Raw genomic sequence first — 25941 nt, 5'->3', positions numbered from 1 at the left:
CAGTGTGGCATTCATGAGAGAGGGTGGGGGGGTGGGGTGGGGGGTGTGTGTGTGTGTGTGTGTGTGTGTGTGTGTGTGTGTGTGTGTTTTCATTCAGATGCCCTCTTTGTGAATCATTGCCGATTAGTTCTTATTGTTCATGACTGAGCAGCCTAATCTAAATTGCGAATCTTTAGTCATCTTGTTTTTCATGATTGCCGTCTCAGCAATTTATCTGCACATTTCCTTATGGTATCATAAAAATAACACAGGGTTGTTATTGTAGGGATGTTCCATTGCCTGACAATCAGAAACTAACTTAGATAATTGTTGTGGCGAAACGACAGAGCCACCTTTACCAGGGACGACCTTAAAGGAAGGGAGGAAGTGCTGAGGACCTGGGGAGAAGGAGGAAGAGGAGGGGCTACTAGAGCCCGGGAAACGGCAGAGCTGTAAATGTCAAGAGGAGGTTATGGTCAACCTGGTTCCAGCGTTTATTTAATTCACATAATGATGAAACAAGATGAACTAGCCACATGGCTAGTTGACTCGCAAGGTTCAACAACTGGCGACGAGGGGAGGGCTACTGTATCAGCAATCTGCCGCAGTGAGAGGGCAGTCCACCCAGGGAAGGAAGGGCCATCTACCCCCTATCAGCAGTACAAGAGGGCAGTACGGGCAGGAGAGGAAGGGCATCCGCCCCCAAACTGAGGTTTGAGAGAGCAGTCCGCTGAAGGAAAGAAGGGCCATCTGCCTCACAGAGGTTCGAGGGGGCAGTCTGTGCAGGAGGAGAAGGGCCACCCACCCCATGAACTGAGGTGCTGGATGGCATACCGTGGGTAGTACAAGGTATTGCACCCACGCTCCATACTGTCAAGTGCTACTGCCGTAGCCCGGCCCACGGAGGCTTCAGCACTCTACTGCTTCAACAACAGCGCACCCTGCGGTCCCAAGGCAGGGAGGGGGAGCTGAACTGACGGTCTAGACTGTCTGCAGCGTTCTAGCAGGGACATTCCGCCCACCGAGCCGGCTACTGCAAACAAACAGAAAAAAACAGTAGAGGCACTTTGCTTGCCGCTCCCAGCCCAGGAAGCGAAAGGGCACAATGCTCACAGAGAAAAAGCAAGAGGCCAAGCAAGGGAGAGTACCAGGGCTAGCATACGTCTCTGCTGGTTTGTGACAGGGTACCCATTGCTCACACAGGGAACCCTGCCCATTGGAAGAAGAAGGCTCTCCACCCAGTGTTAGAATGTGAACGTCTGAGCGGTTCCATGTAGGGCCATCTGTCCTGGATGCAGGGGATGCTGACAGGACAACCCACCCGCAGGGAGAGCCGGCCCAAGAGCATATTGTGAGGAGGGGGCCACCCAGGCCGGCTGATAAAGTCCAGAGGGGGTACAAGGAACAGAGTGTTGAGCGACGAGGTAATCAGGAGCCAAACGAAGAATAGAAGAGCAGAATGGGGGAAGGACAGGCAGTCCTAAGGATGGGCAGCACGGCCAGAACTGCAAGAGCAGCCTTCCTCCGAAGACCGGAACCATCTCAGCTGCAGCCTCAGCAAGCCAGAGGACCTAGGTGAGAAGAATGTCTGGAGGAGTTTACAGATTACATGAAGGCGCTGGGGATGACGATCCAGCAATGCTCCTGGCAGTATTCACGAACATCGCAGGGAGAGAGGTCAAGGGGATCCTTAGGACCATCCCGGCACAGGAGAGAGCAACATACGGGATGACCATCACCGCACTCAACGGGAAACTACTCACCAAACAATGATTTCAAAAGTTACCTGTTCAACAAATGGCGACAGCTACCTGAGGAAACAATAGAAGATTTTGTCATCAGATTGCAAAAAAAGGCTGCGCACTGTAACTTTGCGAACTTCGCGGACGAGGAGGCAATATGGCTCAGAATAACAGAAGGATGTAACTCACCCACATTTCGGAAGCATCTTCTGAAAGAACCCCTCTCACTGTCAACGGTCCTCGAGCTGGTACGCGTCCATCAAAGGGTGGAACCCAATCAACAGAGCTGGAGAAGCCGACGGAGAGAGGGCAGATAGCTGCCATGCACACACATCAGACAAAGGGGCTACAGGGACAACTGGGCTTCGAGAGAACATTGTAATACCATGCGCCACAGCAAAGTGCAGAAGAAAGTATGTGCTACAGGTGCGGGATGCAATTTCCCCACAGTGGACCATGTCCAGCAATAGGAATCAGAGCACCAAATGCGGGAGAAGCCACCACTTTGAGTTGGTGTGCAGAAAAGGGATCCCCTTCCCACCAAAGGAAAGACAGGGCCCTCAGAGCGGTGGGTGCAGCGCGGAAGGGGATTTTTATAGGTGGGAACACGGTAGGAGGGAAGATCTGCCCTACAGAGGATACTGAAGGCACCCATTCGAACCAGGGGGGCAAACAGGGGACGTGATGGAATGGCACTAGACAAGAAGCTCTGGCTGATAGGAAACGTCAACACCACCCAACGACTGCGCACCAGGGCTGGGCTGTGAGGAGGCAGCTTGGCGATAAGTAGGAGGGAGATTTGGCGAAACGACAGAGCCACCTTCACCAGGCACAACCTTAAAGGAAGGGGGAATTGACGAGGACCTGGGGAGAGGGAGGGAGAGAATAAAGAGAAGGTTATGGTCAACCTGGCTCCAGTGTTTATTTGGTTCACATAAGGAGAGAGCGGACGACCCACCCACAGGACTAGTTGTCCCACAAGGTACAACAGATAATGACACATTTCTGAGTACAAGGGCCTCATCTTGATTCTCTAACGACTCCCTGTCACACGTGACACCTTTAGGTAGTCCTGGCTTTCGAAACAACAGCTCTTTGTATTTTGGGAGCTGCCGTTTCAATTTCTCAATTATGAGTATGGCCTTAAATTTCCCAGCATACCAAGGGCAATTGGAGCAAAAGCTAGGGCTGTTTAAAAAATGTACATATGACTTTGATCCACCCGGAAGCAATAAGTTGCAAAGTTGCTACCTGATTTCTAGTCATACCAAATCTATTTGTAGTTCTGACGTCTTGAAGATTAGGGAGCTGAGGCTCCACCCACACCTCCCTATAATGACCACATAGCGAATGTGCAACAGCCTCTCATAGCATGATGCCAACACATTTACAAAAAACCACAATGGGCCCCATTACGTGTCTGGCGGTAACCCTGCCGGTGACACCGGCGGTTTGCCGCCAGAACCAAAAAAAAAACGGACTTCCCAGTAACACCGGGGTATTAGAACCCCGGCGGCCGGGAAGTCAGGCACCAGTAATTTTGTAAGTCCCCATTCCCATGGACTCCAACGGTGCTGGTGCTCCTGTGAGAACTCTGCGACTGGGTGCCGTCCCGCCCGGCTGGTCTGACCCTGGCGGGCGGGACGGCACCCACCTGCAGAGTTGTACTGTGCCGGTCCGGTAACAACAGTGCCGGTAGGCTTACCGGCACCATTGTTAACGGACCGGCACAGTTGAAATGATGCCCAATGTCTTGTAACAATATGTTTTTCTTTGGTCCGGGCAGTCAGGATCCCTAACTAAAGACACATTTGAATTTATAAACCTTTCTGCCCGCAAAGTAAGATTTCTGATGGGGCTTATTCTGCTGAATGTCCACGCACCGCACACACACGCGCCCCTGAACTAAAGCTGCACCTGCAGCAGTGTGGCATTCCACAAGGGCAACATATCTTTATTGCAAAACATGATATCCTCGTGAATAATGTCATGCAATTTTGCAGGTTGGCTTTAATCCAGTGAGGATTTTGAGAAAACGTAACAAAGCGCTCAGAAAGATCCGGAAGCTGTTGAAGAAGGGAGAGCTACGCCTGACACCGGTAAGTGCCCAAGATGCCATTCTTGAAATGTATCCCATTGTGTTTCAGACACTGACTACCACTCCTGCTTCTGCCTGTGCACAATGAAATCCTGGCTTCACGTGCTTGCCATGTCCAACCTTCATGGGAAACACTGCTTCACGCGTATACTGACTTCCCTGGACAGGCAGTGAGTGACCTCTTTACCTTAGTTTGGATGCCGATTGGAAACCCATACTATCTAGGTATCTGATTAAGGTGAGGTCCTAAAGGCTGTACCCTATCTCGTTTACTGACTCTGGCACTTACTAGGGGAACCCTGGCTCTGCAAAAGTATTTCCCAGTTTACAGTCTCTTCCCCCGTCGCTCCCGTTCTCTCCTGTCCCAGGTCTTCTCCCTCTTTTCTTTCTCCCACCACCTCCTCTCCCTCCCTACGCTCTTCGTACTCTCCTATCTTTTCCTATCTTCTTCTCCCCTTTCCATCCTCCTATCCCTCTCTCTTTCTCCCTCTATCACCTCTTCTGCCCCTCGGTTCTTCATATACTCTCTCTCCTTCTCGTCTTACCTTTCTCCTACTCCTCAACACTCTCCTGACCTCTCTCTATGCCCCTTTCCTCACCATTAACTACACCCCTCTTCTATCTACTACTCACACCCCTAATCTCACACCCTACTAAGGGATATGGTACCTTGCTCACCGTTCCAGGGATATAGTGGCCTGCTCACTCTCGTAATACACTCACGCTCACTATTCTCAAACCTCAGTTCTCTCTTGCATTCTTCCCCTCTAACCCATCTCTGCTATCCTGACTCTCTCCCAGCACCCGCTCCCTTTCACTCTACCTACTACCCTTATTCCCCTACATCTGTCACCCACTCTTCACTCAGTACTACTTTGATTCTCACAAACATTCTCTCACTCACTGCTACACGAACTGGTACCGCCCTCTCTCACTACCAATACCCAATTTGCACTCTGCACCAACTGTGTCACCAACTCCTCAGCACTCCGTTCCACCGTCCACCCTCCACCCTCGCTCGGGTCTCTCGATCCCACTTCACACCTCCTGACCTCATTGTGTTCACTACCCTTATATACTGTGCTCTTTCTGGTTATTTCTCCCCCTCCTTCCATTGTTTCCAGCACTCGCCTGACTCTGGGGGCCAATCTATACCCGTCTCTTCCCCAGGGGCTGGGCTACACAAAGAAAACATTTGGAAAAAAAGTCCTTTAAGCCCTTCCTCCTTTTCCAGCACAGTTTTGTTGGCAGTCTCTGATGGTTTCCCTGTGGTTTCTCTGGCATGCTGTGGGTGTGGAAATTTGTCTCTCAGTTGTTAAGCTGAGTTCTTTGCTTTCCTGAGATTCTGGATGCTCTTAGTGGTGGTGAAGACTCATAGTCCATATTAATTGCAATGTTTCTGTTTTCCTCTTGGTTTGGTTCTTGTCTGGGTTTTCTTGCTTGCGCCCAGGTGTACCCTGGGAGTTGTGGTTCTGAAAAAGAAAAAATTAAAGAAGTTCCAGAAAATCGACTGAGAGACATCGTTCGATAGAGGGTGGTACTGGTCTTAGCAGGAATGGCATATGAGGAGTGGTTCTGAGCCCCCAAACCCACTCCAGGCCTCTGAGACAGGCTGCCTCCTGCTTTTTTCTAGGTAACCCCCTCCCAAGCCCCCAACCCAGGTCGGGAGGGGTTCCAAGTCCTCACTGATAGAGTCAGGCCCATGATCCTGTCACAGTGCTCTATATATAGACATGTCAGGCAGACATGGGAATTGCTACTGCTGCAGTCGAAGAGGCAGGGCTCAAGTCCTAAAACAAAAAGTGGGGGAACTCACAGGCAGTGAACGTAAATAAATGTGTATATTTATTTTACGGGTGACATTCCCAACTCAGAAAGCGTACAGGGTGAATAAGCAATTGCCAAGCTAACATGTTTTCTTCAAATATTGATTGCTAACTGGAAAAGGTATGCAACTTTTGTCTGAAAATGTATACGAAAACGTATGTATCCTGTACAGCAAAGTGTTAATAGGAGTGTTATATAGCCACACATCCGCCAGCTATGAGATTTTTGTGGTTTCGTGGTTAACTTTCTTGTCGCTGAACCAGACGACTTGGGTTCGAATCTCAGACACGGCTCTTTTCTATCAAGTGACGAGCGCTTTTTAAACGTGCTTTAATTAATTGACAACACACAGGGAGGACAGCGTCCACCCTCTGAGAAATGTGTGCGGATGCCATCCACCCGTCTGTTACCAGGACTTGAGCCCTGTGAAGAGGGGAGGTTTAATGTGACCTTTGGACGTCAATTTCCATGACTGCTATTTTTATCTGACACCTTATAAAAATAAAGAAAATCATCAAAGGAAGTTATTTTTCTCCTTGTAGAGAAAGTATGAAATACTATAAAAAAAATACTTTAAAATTACTTATTGTTCCCCTAAATCTATACTAAAGACATACAGGCAGAATGGCCTTGCTATACATGAAAATGTTTGCAACTGCAGTGGAATCTGTCTGGGGAAACATGGCCGCCAACCTCGTTTGTACATACAGACGGCGAAACTCCATCACTGTTGGGAATTGGAGAATACTGAGGCATATACACAAAATGTATTCTCACGCTAGTATGCAGTTCTGCTATCTGTTCGAAAATGTAATTAATACCCCTTCGTAAATCATATACTGAACAAATCAGAGAATAAATGTATTGGAATCAATTACACATTAGAAACATATATAACTATTCAATATAAAAAGGGTTTAATAGTGTCCCGAAGGACAACACTCTAATACATACAAACAAGTACATAGTCATTTAGTACTGAAACTAAATTGATAGCTAATATACACATCCCAGGTCTACGTCCAGGCACCTTATACACACATATTTGCATGTTGGCACAATAGAAATAGCATAGGCATAGATCTCAAAGTTTTACAATTTACATTCAGTCCCTCTAAAAGCCTGCGCCAGGTGCATCTCTGTTGTATTCATTAGTTGACTTGGTCCCCAATTAGAATTTTGAAGGAACACTTTGAATTATACAGCCATTAACATATTGGGCACAATTTGTAAATGATTGTGTACAACATTTCATATTTTCCATAAATGCTAGATGCAGAACATATTGGGTGCAGGGCGGACGTTTTGGCAGAGTTGTAAGGTAATCCGCCTTTGTAGCAACCCAAGTACTCGGAGCTCTGTGGATGTCATAAAGAATATACGTCATATTAAGAAACAGACAGCACTTTTAAAATCAAAGATAGCAGGTCTCCAAGCAAGAAAACAAGGAGTGTACACCTTCACCAAGAAAGGGCTACACGTAGCCCAATGAAACGTGCGCTACCCAAGAGAAGCCTGTGCACCCAAAGAGTGAACGATTTAAAGGAGCCTCCACTCCCACACACCCGTACCCCATTGCGAACATATGGGGTCAAAGATCTAAATCAACAACCCCAGTATGCTGTTAACAGGACCATGAAAAATAAATGAGGAAAAGAAATGACACAACTAGACAGCAGAATGTATGAAGAAATGGATGCATACATTGAATTCGTGCAGATGTAATAGCTCACCAAGGGCAGAGGGAACGTCTAGAAGTCAGAGCGTAGTGATCTGTCCGGAGTCAGCCATTTTGTGTACTCGCAGTATGCCGCCCTGTTCATTCCCTCAAGTCGTATTGGCGTGAACTGTAAATTACAGCGTTGTAGTAGACCAATAGTGACTAGATGGAGAGCAACAATAATTATTGCAAGAAATAAATAAAGATATACATTAGGCAGCCTGCACAGGGCAGCATGCCCCATCGCACTCGACAGTCGCGTTAGCACTTCTCCTTACATGCTTGTCATCCAGATGGTGAAATGGTCACTTCTAGCTATGCAGCGGGGAGGAATCCGCGAAGCGGCTACTTCGAATGCATGTGGCACGTCAGGGTTCGAGCAAAAGGCTATTATAGTTGGGACCAAGCAAACAAATAGATGTGTCGAATGGGAAAACTTTATAACCCGTTCGTCTTAGTCCCAATGCCCATATGCTTATATGCCTACTCGGCGAAGGCCAACTAATCACAAAGCAGGCATGGTCCTACAACCCACATTCGCTTTCCCAGTTACTTACCTGACCTATGCGGCACTGGGCACAAACGTGTCTCCGACTGTACGCGAGCCGGAGCACACGAGAAATGGCAACGCTACACCCACATCGTGTGACATTCTTGGTCACGTATTGGGGCTCAAACTAACAATATTTACCTCGTTTGGCCTCTTAGCTGCAGATATCAGGCAGAGCCGTATATGCCACAAGTAAAAAAAAAAACTAAAAAAAACATGCATGCGCCACAATCCCCATATGTTCTGATGTTGCATGAAATGGGAATGTTGGCTCATATTCGTCCTGACTTCTCGTGGCCTTGTTAGTGACCCTTCTTTTCTGTGTACCAGCACAATCTTTTTCTTTAGTCTTACTTTGCCTTTCTCTCGTAGACATGACTGGATTCTCTATATGCTTGTTTAAGCTGTAGAAACTATGATGACTTTATATCTTCATGGTAGTGTATCACATACATTGATGAACAAGAACTGTGTGAGATGGCTCCTATAACCTGTGGAAACTATGATGTATTTGTATATGACACTATCACATACAATCTAAATGAAGAGCTTGTAAGATAATTAGGTCTTCTCTCTCTATGGCAGATCAGTCGGTGTGCCGAACAGGACACTTTCAACTTAAACATTTTTCTATCCCCTCATCTCTTTGTTACTGTCCTCTCTGGATTACTCGCATTCTTTGTTCCTTGCACAGCCAGCCTATTTGATTCAGTGCCTGCAAATCTTGCAGAACCCGGCGGCTCATATGGTTACTTCCACTCCCCATTGTGCTCATATCCCTCCAATATTGCGATGGCTACCAGTTGCAAAGCGCATTCAGTTCAAAGCACTTTGCTTAGTGCACCAGGCTCTTCATGGTTTAGGAGCTGTATATTTGCAGGTGAAGTTCAGTTTCTATGTTGCTCGCCAAGCCTTGCGGTCAGCTGAGGCTTTTTTGGTGGAGGTTCCACGGTCCGTATTGGTGGTCGGTCTTTTTTCAGTGACCGCTGCCCTACTGTGGATCTCTCTCCCTCGTGCTCTCCAGGCTGTGGATGACTAATAGTCATTCAAGCGCTCTCTTAAAAAGGATCTATTTTTGTTTCTTCCTCTCTATCATCCTTTTTAAGTTAGCGGCAAGTGGCCTCAGGTGAACACTGCGCTCTATGAATTCTGATAAGATAAGCTTGTATAGAATTTAAACATTTCTTCCTTTAAGTTTTTAGAATTCTTGTTGCAATAGTATCAGGTTCTACAAATGTGTAAAAGAAATTCAAATACAAAAAGTAAGAGTACTCCTAGCATTGCAAGCATTTCTAGAATATGGTTGCATGAATAACATGTGTTTTAAAAGCCTTTTTGTATAGTTGCGGGAGGATGGCTCAGATGCAAAGTTTTTGCCTTGGAATCAAGACAACACGGAGCAACACAGGTTCGATCCCCGGGTCTGTGCTTAGAAACCTCTGGGTATTAAGTGCATTATGAATAACCATAATAGTCTGCACTTTGTTCATGTAGTTTGGTCGAATTCCACCAATTACATATACATGTATATGTGGGGGTAGAGGTGTGAGGTATGTGTGCCAAGGGTGTGGGGGATATGCTATGAGGAGACATTGTGGAATCAGAAAATACAATATTAAGGCTTTTACACCATGCAAAGAGAAATACGCCGACACGGGCTTGTAAAGATTCCCAGAATCTTTATTGCAATTCTGTACAGTTCACAAAACAAAGTACAGAAATAGCTATTTGGCCGTCAATACATCACAGAGATCACCAGTAGGGTTCAATGTGAGCAGTGAACAGGATTTGCTAGCTGGACATCAGCGTATTTATACAGTTTGTTATAACGATGTCCAGCCTCCTACAAGTTAATCATGTACTGGGCTAGGGTCGCGCCAGGTTTGTTCCTAATTTACATATCTCGTGCATGCGGTTTACTTTTTAACACATTTGCTAACAAACACTATTATTCTCTAGGTTTAACTTTACACTCTTTACACATTGCTTTAATACAGATCATACAGATGTTTCACATATCGTGTTTAGATAGCGTTATTGTTCTTGTATACTTGTAGGTTAACATCGCCAATTCAAGTAATCCCCTGATCCCGAGGTCAACAAAGGACAAGGTGTACATGACCCTAACATGTAGCCTGAAGGCAGGTTGGACATTAACTCTCCTATAGAGGTTGAAGAGGTTAAAGCAAGAACGAGCGAACACAAGACGGCCATTTTAGGCCACAGGGTGACTTTGTACAATAAACTAAAATGGCGGGGTTTATCCTAAAATGGAGGCTTGATTCACTTAAGGTCACGACCTTGCAATATGGATTTCCTCGCAAAGCGACTGGGCATAGGCCAACATATACAATGAGGACGAAACAATATTATATCAGTTCTAACAAGATGGGGGCCGCCATGCAAAAAGAAACTGGTTTCATCCATGACGACCAAAGAGCAGACTTTAAAAAAGAAGGCTTTGAAAATATGTCGAATTGGTTGGAAGAGTGTATGGGTGCAATGTGGTTTATTAGGGTTATATAACATGTTCTGCTTGAGGACCAGAGATGTGCTGCAGTAATGTTGCTGCATACTTGATGCTGAGGCATATGCAAGTGTCTGCTTGTGTGGCAGTGAATAATTGTGAGTCTCTTGATAGGAGCGGGAAGTGCTTATCACAAGTGTGAGCCAAAGATCCATAATGCATGATATTGTTTGAGCTATATCCTCTAACTATAGGTCTATAATACATGAGAATAGTACACTTTTAGCGTCAATTACAACATTTGAGACTGTTTTGGGACAGGCTGCCCAAATCGACACATGGGATACGAGGAAATGACCCAGAAAGCAATATTTTCTGTGTGTACACTTTCTTGCTTAGGGTTTGTCTCTGCCTAAATACATTTACTATCTTTTTACTTTGCTGTTTTTTGCCTGAATTCCCTATTGATCAACTCTCATTAAAACAAATAACATATATGAAAAAATGCAAATATTTTGGGTCTGATCTAATTCCCTGTATGAATTCCCTACATTACCTGCATGGGTCGTTATTTCTAAATTCGCAACATTTCTCTTCATCTCTTTGTCATGAAAACATCCTATTTATAAGTATGTATGGGTTTGTTTATTTCAAAGGAAGGAATTGTTAACACTAGTTATGACTATCAAGAATCTGACGATGAAGAAATTGACAACAACCAAATCGAGGAACTGGACCTGCCCACGTACACTGCAGACTTGCCGATTAACATCGACTGGAACAGAGACCTCCCTCATAACATCATCGTTCCCAAAATTGATGTGCACAGTTTAATCCTCGACTTTGCTGCTGTCTCTTTTCTGGATCTTTCTGCAATGAAGGGCATCAAAGCGGTAATTTGTTTAATTTTTTGGGCTGTTTTATTAACACATCTCTGCATATCACCCTACAACTTACTCTCACCATGAGTCCATTTCAATACATAGTGGGTCATTCTGAGTTGGGCGGTAAGGGATACCGGGCACCGGTAAGGAGACCGGTCCCAGTAAACCCTTACCGCCCAATTCCGAGGTCCCTTAGCGGGAACCGTAAAGGACGTGTGGTGTGACCACACGTCCTTTACGGGTCCTGCTAAGTGACCAGGGTGCTAATAACGTGCCTGCTATTCGCGGGCCCGTTATTAACGCCTTCCTCATTCCCATTGATCCCTATAGGGGCTCAATGGGAATGGGGAATGGTTGGTTGAATGGGGATTTACCGGTTCCTCCAGGGTCAGAATGACTCGGTAAATCCCCATTCAACCAGACCGGTACCAGAGCCAGTTTGGGAGGCAGCCATGGTGGCGATTTTCTGCCATCATCCAGTAATCCTTCTTGGTGCTGTTGGTCCCCATCCCGTTTCTATTTGAGAGATAACAACAGAAGTCTATCAGACTGTCCATTTTTGCATGATAATCTCCTATCGGAAAATAGTTGATATGGTTATTCTAGGTTTTGATAGTGTGCTTTGCATAGTTAGACAAGCATAACATTTTTATAATGAATGCAAAATATACTGGAAGTGATCATTATAAATTAACACTAACATGTAAAAACAGCTAGTTTACATAGCTGAATTAAATAATGTTCTTTTTAATAGCTTTTATTAAACAGTGCCCCTGCCATTCAAAACCTTGCCTCCACCTTAATACTTGGTTCACCCCTCACCTACGCAACCTGCGTAAAGAAAAAAGAAAAGCTGAGGCCCTTTGGAAAAGCCTACCTTCTCTAGTTAACAAAAATAACCTTACCACGGCTTCCCGCATATACAAGGAAGCCATCGTAGCTGCAAAAAAGGAAGTGTAAAATAATAGGATCTCTCAAGCCCACTCCAATACTAAGGAACTGTTCATGATCCTTAAAGAACTAGAGTCTCCAGTTGCACCGCTTGTTACATGCATCCCTGACACTGAGTGGTGCTCCAACATTCAAAAGGCTTTGCTAGACAAAATTGCCACGCTCCAAGCCTAAATCAATACCAAAAAATGCCACATTTCGGACTCAACAGGTAACCCTCCATCCTACAAAACCCCCTCACCTAAACACTCCTTCAAACCGTTTAGCTTTAAAGCCTTGACCATTAAGGAAGGCGAAAATATTATCTCAAAACTCAAGCCTTCCAAGTGCCAAGGTGACGCTTGCCCCGCACCGATCATAAAGGAAGCCGCACACGACCTTGCCCCATTCATTACTTCATTCATTAATGCCTCCTTCAAATCTGGCACTGTACCCGACAACCTCAAGGATGCATGGGTCATTCCCCTAATTAAAAAACCTAATCTCGATCCCAGTAACCCCTCCAACTATAGGCCAATCACCACGGTACCTTACCTTCTTAAAATCCTGGACCGAGCGGCCTATCTCCAAATACAGGAGTACCTCGAAACCAACAATCTACTAGGGCTTAGACAGTCCGGGTTCCGCCCCAGACACGGCATGGAGACAGCCTTAATTGATTTGAAAACCCAAATCGAGGACCTGAAAGACAAGGGCAAGCAGGCACTCTTGCTCCTCCTTGATCTCTCAGCAGCCTTTGATTTGGTTGATCACCAAATCCTCTGCCACCACCTCAAGATTGCTGCTCACTTCTCTGACGCAGCCTCATCTTGGATCAGCTCCTTCTTGGCAAACAGATCCATGAGGGTCTTCTCTGCCTTAGCCACAGCCGACCGAACACACATCCCATGCGGAGTCCCACAAGGATCGTGTGTATCTCCCACACTTTACAATGTGTTTACTAAGCCGCTCTTTGATTTACTTGACTATCTGGGTGTCACTTACACGAATTAAGCGGATGTCACCCAGATACTCATCCCTATCACTGGCGATTATGTAACCGATGCCAAAGCACTCAATACCGTCTACTCTGTCATCCAGGCCTGGATGGCACATCATGGGCTATGCCTTAATGATGAAAAAACTGAGTTGCTTATTCTCGGCTCGCATTCCAAACTCACTAAACTTGACCCCAAATACAAATCATTGACGGGAACGATATTATAGTCTCCAACGTCACCAAAACACTGGGTATCTACCTAGACTCTACTCTGTCCTTCAACAGACAAACAAACGCAGTAGTTTCAGCGTCATCCTATACCTGTAAACTAATCACAGCATGTCGCCCCTTTTTGACTACTACCAACTGCCTGATTCTTGCTAGAACCCTCATCATGTCCAAAATCGACTACTGCAACGCCCTCTACTTAGGGACTAGTCAAAGAAACCTTGATAAACTCCAGGTCACACAGAATAATGCCATAAGGGCAGCTCTCAAGGCCCCTAGGTGATCTCACATCTCCAACACCAGACGTAACTTGCATTGGCTACCTATCACTCATCGCATATCTCTCAAAGCACTTGTCCTAACTCACAAATCATGGAACAATGCTGCCCCTGCTTACTTATCCTCACGCTTTACTCAACATACAGCTTCCAGACCCCTGAGATCTGCTCAGGAGCACACCTTATCTATACCCAGTTTCAAGCTATAGACTGCCGGAGGTTCAAGCTTCCCAGTCCTTGCTGCTAAACTGTGGAACACCCTACCTAATGCTCTTAGAAATGTTCCCTCCGTCTACTCCTTTAAAACTAAAACCAAACTGTGGTTACATGAACGGGATGTCTTGGACACCTCGATTTAATCTTCATAGCTCCTACATTCTCACTTGCTCTCTTTCTATAGACGGCTGTACTGTTTATCTAGGCCCTCTCCATCTCCTATCTATGCAATGCCAGTAACTATATGTAAAAATATGTAAATGTTGCCTATTGCTATGTTTGCTGTTATGTTTCGTTGTAACCTTCTAAACATGCGTCCAGATACCCACTGGCAAGGTGTGCACTATAAATAAACAAATACAAATAGGCCTTATTTCGAGTTTGGCGGTATTCCAGCAGTAAATCCACCAAAATGTCATCAAACTCAATTAATGTTACCGCCAGTTGGTCCGTGGTGTTACCACAGGACAGGATTACAAGTGGTGGTAATTCCCCATTTTTGAATTTTTGGTGGATTTACCACCAACGGAATGGTCGCACAGTAAATCTGCAAATTTTCAAAGGAAAGGGGGGAGGCGTTCACCTCCAGCTTGCTGCTGGAGGTGACACTGACACTTTTCCTCCCAACATAGGTGAATTGGCAGTGTGGGAAAAGTGGCGGTAACAGAAGCCAAACTTATGAGATTTTTTTTTTGCTTTGGTCGCGCTACTGTTATCCGGCTATAGCAAATACACACCTGAGAAGAAAGAGACATGAAGTGAAATAGAGAGATGGGGCGGATATAGAATGAGAGAAAGAGAGTGAGGGAGAGAGAGGGAGAACGCGAGAGAGAGAGAGAGAGAGAGAGAGAGCGAGAACTAGATTGGCGTATAATACCTGGGTTCAGCTAGTAGCAATTATTTCTTCAGCCCATCTGAACTGTCACTCAGAAGGCTTCGGTCTTTGCATCAACTTGTTGTGGGTAACACTATACAAGAGATAATTCTGCTGAGAAAGCGATGTCCTCTTTCCCTACATTGGGTGAACCTTCTTTGACAGATGTAGTTGTTAACCTAACCAGATGACTTTGTGAGTCATAGGCCGTAGCCCAACACCGTGTCTTCTTGATAACAGCACCAGAGTAGCAAAGTTCAAAGCTGCCTCTTTATTGTAATGTTTATCACACAGACCTGATAACATCTGTACTGTTTATTAGGATGTGAAGTCATGAAGTTATTACACCATCTGCAATGGCTGTGTTTGTCTACTTATAAGTACAAAATGGCAATATTTAATCGCCATAAACTCCATGCCCCATAAGAAGTACACTTTGCACCTGTATAGCTTTGCAGTGAAATGTTGCATCAAATGCAGAGTCGCCTTACCAAATGTGTTTTGCAGAAATGAAGAGGAAAAAATTCACTGCAAACTTTAAGATGGTCCCATGGGTGTTTAGGTACAGGGCGGCAGGGCAGAACTTTGCACTTCCCCGTAGTGGCTCCTAAGTACAGAACAGGGGCAGTGGGTGGGCTTCTAACTCAGGTTTTCTGAAATTGACTTAGTAATAAATGTCTTTTGGAGGAAGGGGGCTCTATCATGTCATTGCATTGGTGCCAGGCAGTTTTGCACCACCCAAACAGGCAATCTCTCACTGGAGCAAAGCTATTACCTACAGTAAACCCACCAGGACAAAAAAGATATTTCCACAGACGTGTGCCTTGCAAACAACATTTGGCCCCAGTTGGTCAGTGTTAATGATAGCCCTGAATTGCCCGGCATGGGTGCAACTTTACCAAGAACTGGGGCAATTTTTCGAAGCTGAATCTTTGACTAAAGGGCTATTTTTCCATCAACTTTACATCTGGTAAAAAATCACCTTGGTGCATTTACGTGTGCACTTATGACTTTTTTTCACCGAGGAAAGGTTTGCTGCAGTGCAAGTTGTGTGCAAAATTGCTTTCCACCAGTGCAAAATATATGTAATGCAGGCCTAGGTATTTGTGGGAAGAGAGCATAAAATAACCCTAAGACTAGTTAAACCAAAATATATCTCTCAAGCAGATACAAATCGACATCATTAACGGCTGCACAACACCACTTCATCTTTCTAACTATCCCCCACCCAAGATGCAATGTGTGGCCCTTTAACTTCCACTGAAGAACTGCAAATGTACAACCAATGATGGCAGGTAATAGCAGGTTTTATAAGCATCCCTGGTCCATAGTGTTGCGCCATCTGAGTCAAACATCAACACGTACCCTCTTCACCACAACTGCTGCTAAGAACTTCTTCCATATACCTTTGAGGTGTGGGTTGCTCAGAAGGACTTTGAAGGCCTTCCTTCCCAGTCTAACATTCTCAAGATCTGTAGAATGGAGGTTTTCTTTTGCGTAGAGAAGACTGCTTTGAAGGTCCCGCGGATAAACTGTGCAGAAGCTGCGTTTATAGGAGCTAAGAATATGGATGCACCAAATGGGTTATTAAGGCATTCTTCATGCAAGTTCATGCAAGACCGATTTATTGTAATATGTATTGATTTCATTACAAATACCTACTGTCACATCATGCATACTGCCTTGCATGTACTAGCCATTGCATTTGATAGGAATATAAGATTGATTTATGTTTTGTTATTCAATTTAAATATTTCCTGCATTTTTATAATGATGAAAGAAACTCGCCATCTCTAATACACTTCCTGCACGAGCCGGGGGCACTTGAGAAAGGTGTACCATGAAGTCAGAGCACCAGTGACTGTCTGCTTGTTAGAGGTGCTCCAGTATGGGTTCTGATTTTCATGGGTCTGCAACATCTGGCTCTCCAGATGTTTTGGGCTAAAACCCCCATGATCCCTCTTCAGTGACTAGGCTTGCTCGCACGAATGGGAGTCGTAGTCCAAAGCATCGGGGAGCCACAGGTTGCAGACCCATGTGGTCCATTGAAAGCCTCAGCAGTGCACGCTAAATCGCCTTTGTGAGGTTGGATAAGAATCTATTCAGGAGAAACTTGCATGCACTATATGTTATCATTGAAATTGACGTTCTTGATCCTTTGCAGGCTTTGAAGGAATTCATCAGGGTTGACGTTGACGTGTACATCACCGGCATAGACAGTAAGTTCGCTTTTCAGAGCTATAGGTGCTGCATCTATAATTTCTTCACGTCTGTGGAACGGGATCTGCATGGAACCGCGAGAGGACTGGAATGCAGGGATCTATGTTGAATAATGGGATGACAGAGGGGTGGTAGGAGGCTTATAATGAGATTATTGTCCCTATGTGGTTAATATGTCTCCTATGTTTCACTCGGTTTTAATTCAAATATCCTGCACTCAATGGGAAGAAAGTCTGAATAGCATCATAAGCTTTCGATTGAGAACCATAGAGGCCACCATATTTCTTCCCTCATTATATAATCCTGAACTGCTGCCAAGGGAGTGGCGGGTACAGCAAAAGCTTTGTTATCCGGTATACTATCATCTGGAAATCTGTGATAATAGGCAGTGCCATTACTAGAAGCGGGGTGAAGACATGGTGAGTAGCAGAGCGGAAAGGTCCAGAAAACAAAGCATTCTGGGTAGTTGATTGCCAGTAAATAAGGTAGTAGTCCAGGATTCTTTGTTATCTGGACTTTCTGATCTATTATTTGGCACTCTCCTACTTGGAATTCGGATCTACTATCTAGCACATGTTGCTGTCCAGTGCCTTTGATTCTAATATGCTGGTAACAAATAGCTCAGTGTCTTCAGTGCTTTATTCAGACATGTGTGCTCTGCCTGCATTCACAGATTTGACTCCTGGTAGGCCCGACCCAGAATTCTTTCAGGGACAATGAACTGAGTGCCATTGAGTAGGGTACTAATAATAGGTAGAATTTAAATGCTTTGAAGATAAAAAGCCTTGCCTTGAAGCACTATAACGAGATGTTGTGATTATGCTTACTGTGTACCACTGGAGACAATACCAGCCGTTACATGCCCTGTCCATTTGATGTAGGATTGTGCTGTGACTAGGTAGGCAGCATATAATGGTCAGTAGAGCACTAGAAGGCTGTCTCTGACTCAAAGGCCACCTGATGACCATCAGCCTACTTATGAGTGTCACGCAGCGGCACATATTCAGCAGGCTTGAATTTACATGTGCAGATCTCAAATATATGTACTTTAGTGTACCCTGCTCAGCAGTTACTTGCCAAGCGTTTAATAAAGATTGGCCATTTTAGGCCCTCATTACAGTTTTGCTGGTATCCCGCTGGTAATTTTGCTGGGATACCGGCAAAGCTGGTATACCGTTTATGCCGCTTGATATCCCGATATTGCTGAGATATTACAGGCAGCGGATATGCCGGTAAATTCCCATTGCATGAATTACCAGCACTGGTAGTACTGGTATTTGCTGGTAGGGGCCTGAACTGCCGGAAGCGGGAAGCGGCAGTGGCAAGAAAAGTCTTCCCTCTTTTGAGGTTCAGGGTGGCTGGGTTGCACATGGCCCTGTCTGGAGCAGAGGAGGCTCTATTCTGCAGTGGCGTAAGCAAAGGAGGACCAGAGGAGGCTGTCCACCCGACAGCGATGAGCCAAAAGCACCACAGACCTGTGAACACTGAGGGGAGCCATAATCGAACGACTTACCCAGTGAGGTCACAGTTTGTACGTCACTCTGGAGCGCTCCAACGCTGTCCGTGTGTTCACAGCAGGCCGCTTCACTCGAGAGTGAGTGAAAGCAACAGTAGCATTGATGTTGAATGCCAAACTATACAAAACCAACAAAGGTCGGGCCTGTTGAAAGCAAGTGACTGTATTAATGAGAGCATGAGAGTGTGGAAAACCCAAAAACCCCACGGGAAAGCTGAAAAGTGTGCACAAGCTTAAAAGCAATACCCAAGTCAAGAGTATATTGCCAACCAGCAAAACAAGTGTAGCAAACTGTACTCCAGGCAAGAGGGGAAAACTGAGAGGCTTAATGTTTATACAACTTACTACCCATGTGCTATGAAACACCTAAGCCAAAATAGAAGAAAAGTAAGACTATCTTGTGGTCAGAATTTGGTTGTTGGTGCAGAGGGGAAACAAAGGTGACAAATAGGCTGCCCTTTGGGAGAAGGTTATCCAGAGGTAGAGGAGCATAGTTGCCAAGAAGTCTTGGAGAATATTAATGTGGTTTCTTGTTTTCCCACAAGCAAAAAAGCTGAGTGGATCACCCAGCTAAACAGTTGCTTTCACACTGCACCCCTAATGGGGTTACTGGAAGCTTAGCATTGATGCGAATGATGTCCCCAACAAAGTGCAAAAAATGCTGGATATGTCCGCCCGGCTTCCGTTCAATGCTCCCTGTCCTTTGTCCAGTTCCCTGGGTGCTAGAATTGCCATCAGCCCTGCTTAATGGCCCTCGCTTCATTCAGGGTAATTAAGTCGGGCTTCTCCATGCACCTAATCCCATTGCACTGGCCCTCTGGCGCTAACCCTTAAAAAGCACTTTACTGCAGTGGCACATAAATAAGGTAACTGCACTTTAGCACAGTTACAGTTTAAGGAAGGTTACAGCATAACAATAGTGTAGGGTGACCCGTTTTCTTTTAATAAATCTGGATAGGCGATAGACAGACCATAAACATAAAAGTAGGACTACAGTAAACACAAATAAAAATGTAGTCCTACTTCTATGTCGCTGGCCTGTTGCGGGGGGAGGGGTGGGGTGTGCTCACAGGCACACTCCTCTCATTGGAGGAGAGCGGCCAGGGAGGGGAAAGGGGAGGAGATGGGGGCGTGAAAAGCATCACTCCACCATTCATGCGCAGGAAGAGTCGCGCCGGGCCCAATTTCGGGATTTTGAAATCGGGTCCCAGCAAAAACCAGGACTGTAGCCACCCACCCTTCTAATCACGGGACGGGGTTTAGAACATTAAAAAACTCCCAGGACCCCTGGACGAAGGGCAATTTCCTGGGACTGTCCCAGGAAAACTGGGACGTCTGGTCACCCTACAATAGTGAGTTCCTATTTGGCAAGTTGGTGCTCTGTTTTGTGTTGATTGATTTTAAATACAGTAACTAAGTCATGCACTTTTAGCCAGACCTTTGGCAGAGATTTTGAAGCCTGTTTACTAGAGTTCCTGCTTCAGGATTGAGGTAAGAGGATGGACTGTTCAGGATAAAGGCTGACTCTGGAATGCCTGCCTAAAGCATGATGGGAACACCTCAGAGGCCTTTCGCTATGTGCCTCTGGTACCGGAAAAGATTATGAAACATGACTCGTGAACGAAGAGCAGAAGATAAATGCGCTCATGTCTGATTTTTCCACGGAAAACATGATCCATTCTCAGATGAAAGTACGAAAACTCTTTGCTTCACCCATGTTGGCACCTAGGAAACAGATATGCCTTTTGGGCGGGAATCCCAGGATCAGGTGCTGTTAATCTCTTCTGGGTAGTCATCATAATTACCGGCCATGAGAGTTACTCTGCCTGTGGTTACCATGGGTTCTTCCAAGCTGAGAATAATGCCTGTTTTGGCTTGGTCTGCATAGCCAAACACTGGTCTTCACCGGTGGGAATCACTCCACCGGCCAATGAGGAATGTTTTTGCACAGGAGGCGTGCCCCCGCAGAATGCACTCAATCCCTGGCTTCAGCGTTACAGAACCAGTAGAGCGCGAAGCAAAACACTCCCAAATCAGGAAGTTCCATGACAAGGTCATAAGGTAGATGGTGCTTCGTGGGGGCCACCTGTGTTTCAAGGCTCCTTTCGCAACCTTGAAACACTTGTGAATAGGCGCGTTATAAATGCCATATCATCATATATCAGGGAATGCAGAGATCGGCACAGGGTGCAAAGCCCCACCACCAACACAGCCCTCTTTTGCCACAATCCCATTTCTGCCCACTGCTGTACTGGGATGACCAGCATTTTTTATTGTATTTATTTATTTATTTATATATTCATAACGCGCCGCAGCTCGCAAGCATCAAGGCGCGACAGAAACACGAAGACTGAAGAGATCACGGGACTACGTAAAACAGAGAGGAGAAGGACTCAACATGAGTCCGAAGCTGAGATTGTAGCAGATTACCGAAAGAGTAATGTTTTCAGCTGCTTTCTAAAGGAAAGATAGTTACTTTCCAGCCTAAGATTAGCCAGAAGCTCATTCCAGAGAGCAATTGCCTTGGTGGGAAATGCCCTGCTAAGTCCGGTGGCTTTTACTTTGAGTAGCCCTTCTTTAGCTGATCTTAAACATCGGCTAGGTTCGTACCAGTTGAATTCCTTTTTGAGGTATGATGGAGCCGAGCCGTATAAGCAGTGATGGACCAACGTCAAGGATTTGAATTTAATGCGCTCCTCTATGGCGAGCCAATGGAGGCCTATTCTGTCTTGAGTAATATGGTACCGCTTGGGTTTCCTAGTGATGGATCTAACGGCGTTGTTTTGAATGATTTGGCATTGTTTAATGCAGTTGTTGCTGGACCCAAGCATCAATGCATTTCCATAATCAAGTCGGGACAAGTTGATGGCTCTAGCGATGGTGGCGCTATTTTTGGCATTGAGGAATGGCCTAATACGTCATAGTAGTCTCTGATAGTACTGGCAGTTTCTTTTAAGGTATGTGACCTGTGCCTCCGATCCCAGAGAGGATTGCAGGTACATGCCAAGTGTTTTAACTTTGTTTGTGACTGCGATGTTGGAGTCTTTGATGTTAAATGGAGAATAGGCAGGGCTTAGATTAGATAGAGCTTTTGTGCAACCAAATGTCATGAGTTCTGTTTTTGAACCATTCAGGCACATCCAGTGAGCCTTCATCCAACTCTCTATGGTGTTATAGATGACCGACAGTCTGCTGTTGTCTGTGGCATGGTCACCACAAAGTTCAATGATCAATTTTGTGTCATCTGCGAAATTAGTGAAATAAATCCCCAACTGTGAGAGGAGGGCGCAGAGACAACAAATGCATAAATTAAAAAGGAGAGGGGAGAAGCTTGCTCCCTGTGGGATGCCGCAATCCACAGAGTTAGAATTAGTGGAATGTCCGCCCCAGGTGATTTTGGAGTTTCTGTCCTCCAAGAAGGAGGATATCCATTTAATGGCTTCGTCAGAGCAGTTTCCTGCTTTTCCTAGGGCCTCTGGGAGCTTCCCATGATCTAGTAAATCGAACGCTGCCGAGAGGTCCAGGAGGATGAGCAGGCCAGCCTTTCCTTTGTCTAAGATACTCAGCATTTGTCATGCCCCGCGTTCCTGCACACGGACGACTAGGGTCATCCGTGTCCATGTGGAAGTTGCCTTGGCGACTATTTCTAAGTTGCGGGACACGCCGCACTACACTTCCCAGCATTTCCCCTTTTTGCGATCACGTGACACGCCGGCAACACGTCTCACATCCTGGGAAAGATAATCGTACTTAACTCAGCTTGTCCATGCAACGGGTGCTCCTAAAACTAAGCAGTTAGTTAAAGTGCCCGATTCTCGTTATCCTGTTTTCTGAATCTCCTGGACCTGGCTCATGCTTTAAGGACTATTCCGTACATCTCCTCCCTTACCATTTCTGGCGCCAAAACCCTCGACTGTTTTCCCTTTGGTAATCGAACTCCTGGCTTTGTATACGGATTGCTCTCTCCTGCTCCTGTTTGTTGTGACGCTTTCGGATTTGCTTCCCCATCACTGAACTTCCAATTAAGCTCTGTTTATCCCCTCTGGCTGCTATCTTCACGGACTTCCTAATTCCCCTTCATTATTCTACGCATTCTGGATGGTTTATTGGTACTTTTCATTTTGTCACAAAACACATCACTCCACGCATCAACGTGACTATATGAACGCTCTCCTGATTCTACTGGTCACTACCTGGATTGCTTACCTTCACTTCAGGGACGCTTTGCTGAATTGAATAAGGGATTGCTTTTGGACACTAGCTGCGCCCTTGTGCCGTTCGGGTTAGGTGAATCTCTGCACTAACTTCTACCAACTGGGACTTTCTTCCTGCATCACCTGGTTGCTGTGGTGTGTTTGGACTTACATAAGGTTGTGGGATTTCTTTCTGGCTAAGCAGGTAAGAGAGGGTAATTGTGGGTGGCTGGTCGCTGCATTTTGGGTAACCTTAGTTACTCTTTTGAATCATTGTTTTGTTTTCTCCCTTAGCTCTGTTGTCGCTGCTCCTGCCTTTTCGCTCAAGCCCCTGGCCTGTTAGTTATAGTTAAATTCCTACAGGCTATGCTCTTGGGGAGGAAGTCTTGTTCAGCACCACGCGCAAGGTGTCCCGGAAGAATCCGGTTCGCTGCACGTTCAAGATACCCCAGAGCGGAAGGGCTCCCCGAAAGTGGATGCTGACTGTATCCTTTACACGGCTGTATCCTTTTATAAAGTTTGTCTAAAGTGTGACAGATTTAGGAGCCTATTTTATTTTTTGCCTGTCGGTCATGGACACCGGAGCTGATCAAATGGCTGCCTTGATGCAAGCCTTTGCGGCTTTGCGTACCGACATGGCATCAGCACATGCGACCCTCCATCAGCGCATGGATGTACTACAGAGTTTCGTGCAGCCACTACCACCCGATGAGGAGTTTGGTGATGCTGTTGCAGCAGCAGCTCCTCCTACACCCCAAGTTCAGCCTCCTGCTTCAGCCCCCATTGTGCTTCCTGGACCTTTCCCCTTGGCCCCTCCGGAACGCTTTTTTGGAGATCCAAAAACATATCGGACCTTCATAAATCAGTGCCGTCTGCATTTTCTGTGTCGGCCACTGGCCTTTCCTGATGCTGTTACTAAAGCAGCGTTCCTTCTTTCCCATTTGGGAGGAACAGCAGCGGCTTGGGCTAACCCGTTACTCGAAGCCAACGACCCAGCCTTGTATGATTTTGATACCCTTATTCAATCCATGAATAGAGTATTCGACATGCGTTACAAGGCACAAACTTCCGATCTCGAGTTCCTTGCTATCAGCCAGGGCAAAACGGACCTTATATCCTACCTTGCCCGCTTTAATCAGTTAGCAGCGGAAACTACCTGGCCCGAACAGAAGAAAGCAGCCGTCTTCTATAAGGGACTTTCGGAAGAGTTAAAAGACGCTCTATCAGTGGTACCGACTCTACCGTCCAGTTTTCCGGAACTGGTAGACTTGGTTTTACAGGTCGATGCTAGGCTACGACAGAGACGTGGCGAACGGCGTATCCCTGATCTTCGTCTTCCAGCCAAGTCAGAAACCTCCTCTTCTACCTCGCCAGGAGAGGTCGAACCGATGCAAATAGGGGCTATCAGAGGTCCATTAACCAAAGCCGAACGGGAACGGCGTATGGTTAATAATCTATGTTTCTATTGTGGCCAGTCAGGCCACTACATCCGTGTATGCCCTAGGCGACCTGTCAAAACGGCGGGAAACGCCAAGACTCGTCCTTAAGCCGAGCCCTAAGGATGAGTCACCAAACGGATGGCTCAGAACAATGTTCTCCCTCCTCACACATCTACCTGTCTATGTATTTTGTGATCCCTGGTGTGGAGCCTTTCAACAATCCAGTCATGATTGATTCGGGGGCTAACGGTAACTTTATGGATATACAGTTGGCTTGGTGCCATGGTTTAATGGTAGTTCCTAAGGTTAGACCTGAGGAGGTGCATGCTGTAGACGGTTCTCGTCTGGTATCCGGGTGGGTAACGGAACAGACAACCCCGCTTTGCATGTCCACCACAGAAGGCCATACTGAACATATAGTGTTTGACCTTATTTCAGCCCCTCAGTTTGGGACCATTCTTGGTCTCCCCTGGCTTCGGACTCACAACCCTGTAATCGACTGGATCCAACAGACGGTGCATTTTTCTTCTGTGTTTTGTAACCAACATTGTCTTCAAAACCCAGATATGACGTCTGTTTCTCCTTGTTTGGCTTTGGTGGCTAATGTCCCCTCCATTAATGCCACGCGGAGGGATCCAACGTCCGAACTGCCGACGGTATACAAGGACTTTTCTGATGTCTTTGACAAAGGACTATCAGAGAAACTCCCTCCACACCGTTGTTACGACTGCCCCATCGACTTAGTGCCTGGGGCAGTGGTGCCTCACGGTCGTGTCTACTCCTTAACCGTCAAAGAAGAGGAACATCTAAAAGAGTATGTGGATAAAGCATTGCGTCTGGGACATATTCGACCTTCCCGGTCCCCTGCTGCCTCTCCCATATTTTTTGTGCCAAAAAAGGAGGGGGACCTACGCCCTTGCATAGATTATAGGGCCTTGAACAAGATAACAATAAAAAACCAGTACCCACTACCCCTCATAACGGAACTACTTGACAAGATGACATCTTCCACCATTTATACCAAATTAGATCTCAGAGGGGCATATAATTTGGTTAGAATGCGAAGCGGTGATGAATGGAAAACCGCTTTTAAGACGAAGTTTGGGCTCTACGAATACTGTGTCATGCCCTTTGGGCTCTGTAACGCCCCAGCCACTTTTCAGCACTTCGTTAATGACATCTTTGGAGACATGCTGGATTGTTATGTAGTGATCTACTTAGACGACATCCTGATATTTTCGGATTCACTCACTCAACACATCCAGCATGTCCGCTCCGTGCTGCGGCGTTTACGTACTCACTCCCTCTATGCTAAGCTAGAGAAATGTGTGTTCCACGCCGCCTCAGTCGAGTTCTTAGGGTTCTAAATATCGGCAAATGGGGTGCTCATGTGCACTTCCAAAGTCAAAGCTGTGATGGACTGGCCGGTTCCGGACTCTGTAAAAGCGCTCCAGTCTTTTCTGGGTTTTTCAAATTTTTACAGACGCTTTATTGCCTCCTTCTCTGAAATAGTGGCACCTCTTACCCGTCTCACTAGTCCCAAAGTCCCCTTTGTTTGGGACAACGAAGCCCAGTCGGCCTTTGAGGCATTGAAAAAGGCCTTCACCACAGCTCCTGTTCTACAACACCCAAACTCCTCTCTCCCTTTTATAGTGGAGGCTGATGCCTCCGCAATAGCGGTGGGGGCTATCCTGTCTCAGACCTGCCCTGCTACACAGTGGTTGCATCCGGTGGCCTATTTCTCCCGAAAACTGTCCCCGGCTGAACGCAACTACACTGT

At 46.0% G+C, this 25941-nt stretch overlaps 1 protein-coding gene across 1 annotated transcript in view; it reads left to right on the top strand.

Annotated features, from left to right (window-relative positions):
- Positions 1-25941, top strand: part of LOC138513973 (chloride anion exchanger-like) — a 266455-nt gene that overhangs the window by 227303 nt on the left and 13211 nt on the right. Inside the window, exons 15-17 of the mRNA XM_069629153.1 lie at positions 3725-3820; positions 11040-11276; positions 16958-17012. Coding sequence (XP_069485254.1) covers positions 3725-3820; positions 11040-11276; positions 16958-17012 — 388 coding nt within the window. The remainder of the gene's footprint in view (positions 1-3724; positions 3821-11039; positions 11277-16957; positions 17013-25941) is intronic.

This window comes from Ambystoma mexicanum, chromosome 12 (assembly GCF_040938575.1).
Source record: "Ambystoma mexicanum isolate Mex_15411 chromosome 12, UKY_AmexF1_1, whole genome shotgun sequence".
Lineage (NCBI taxonomy): Eukaryota > Metazoa > Chordata > Amphibia > Caudata > Ambystomatidae > Ambystoma > Ambystoma mexicanum.
The sequence above is the reverse complement of the archived record's forward strand: the minus strand, read 5'-3'. Positions and strand labels throughout refer to the sequence as shown.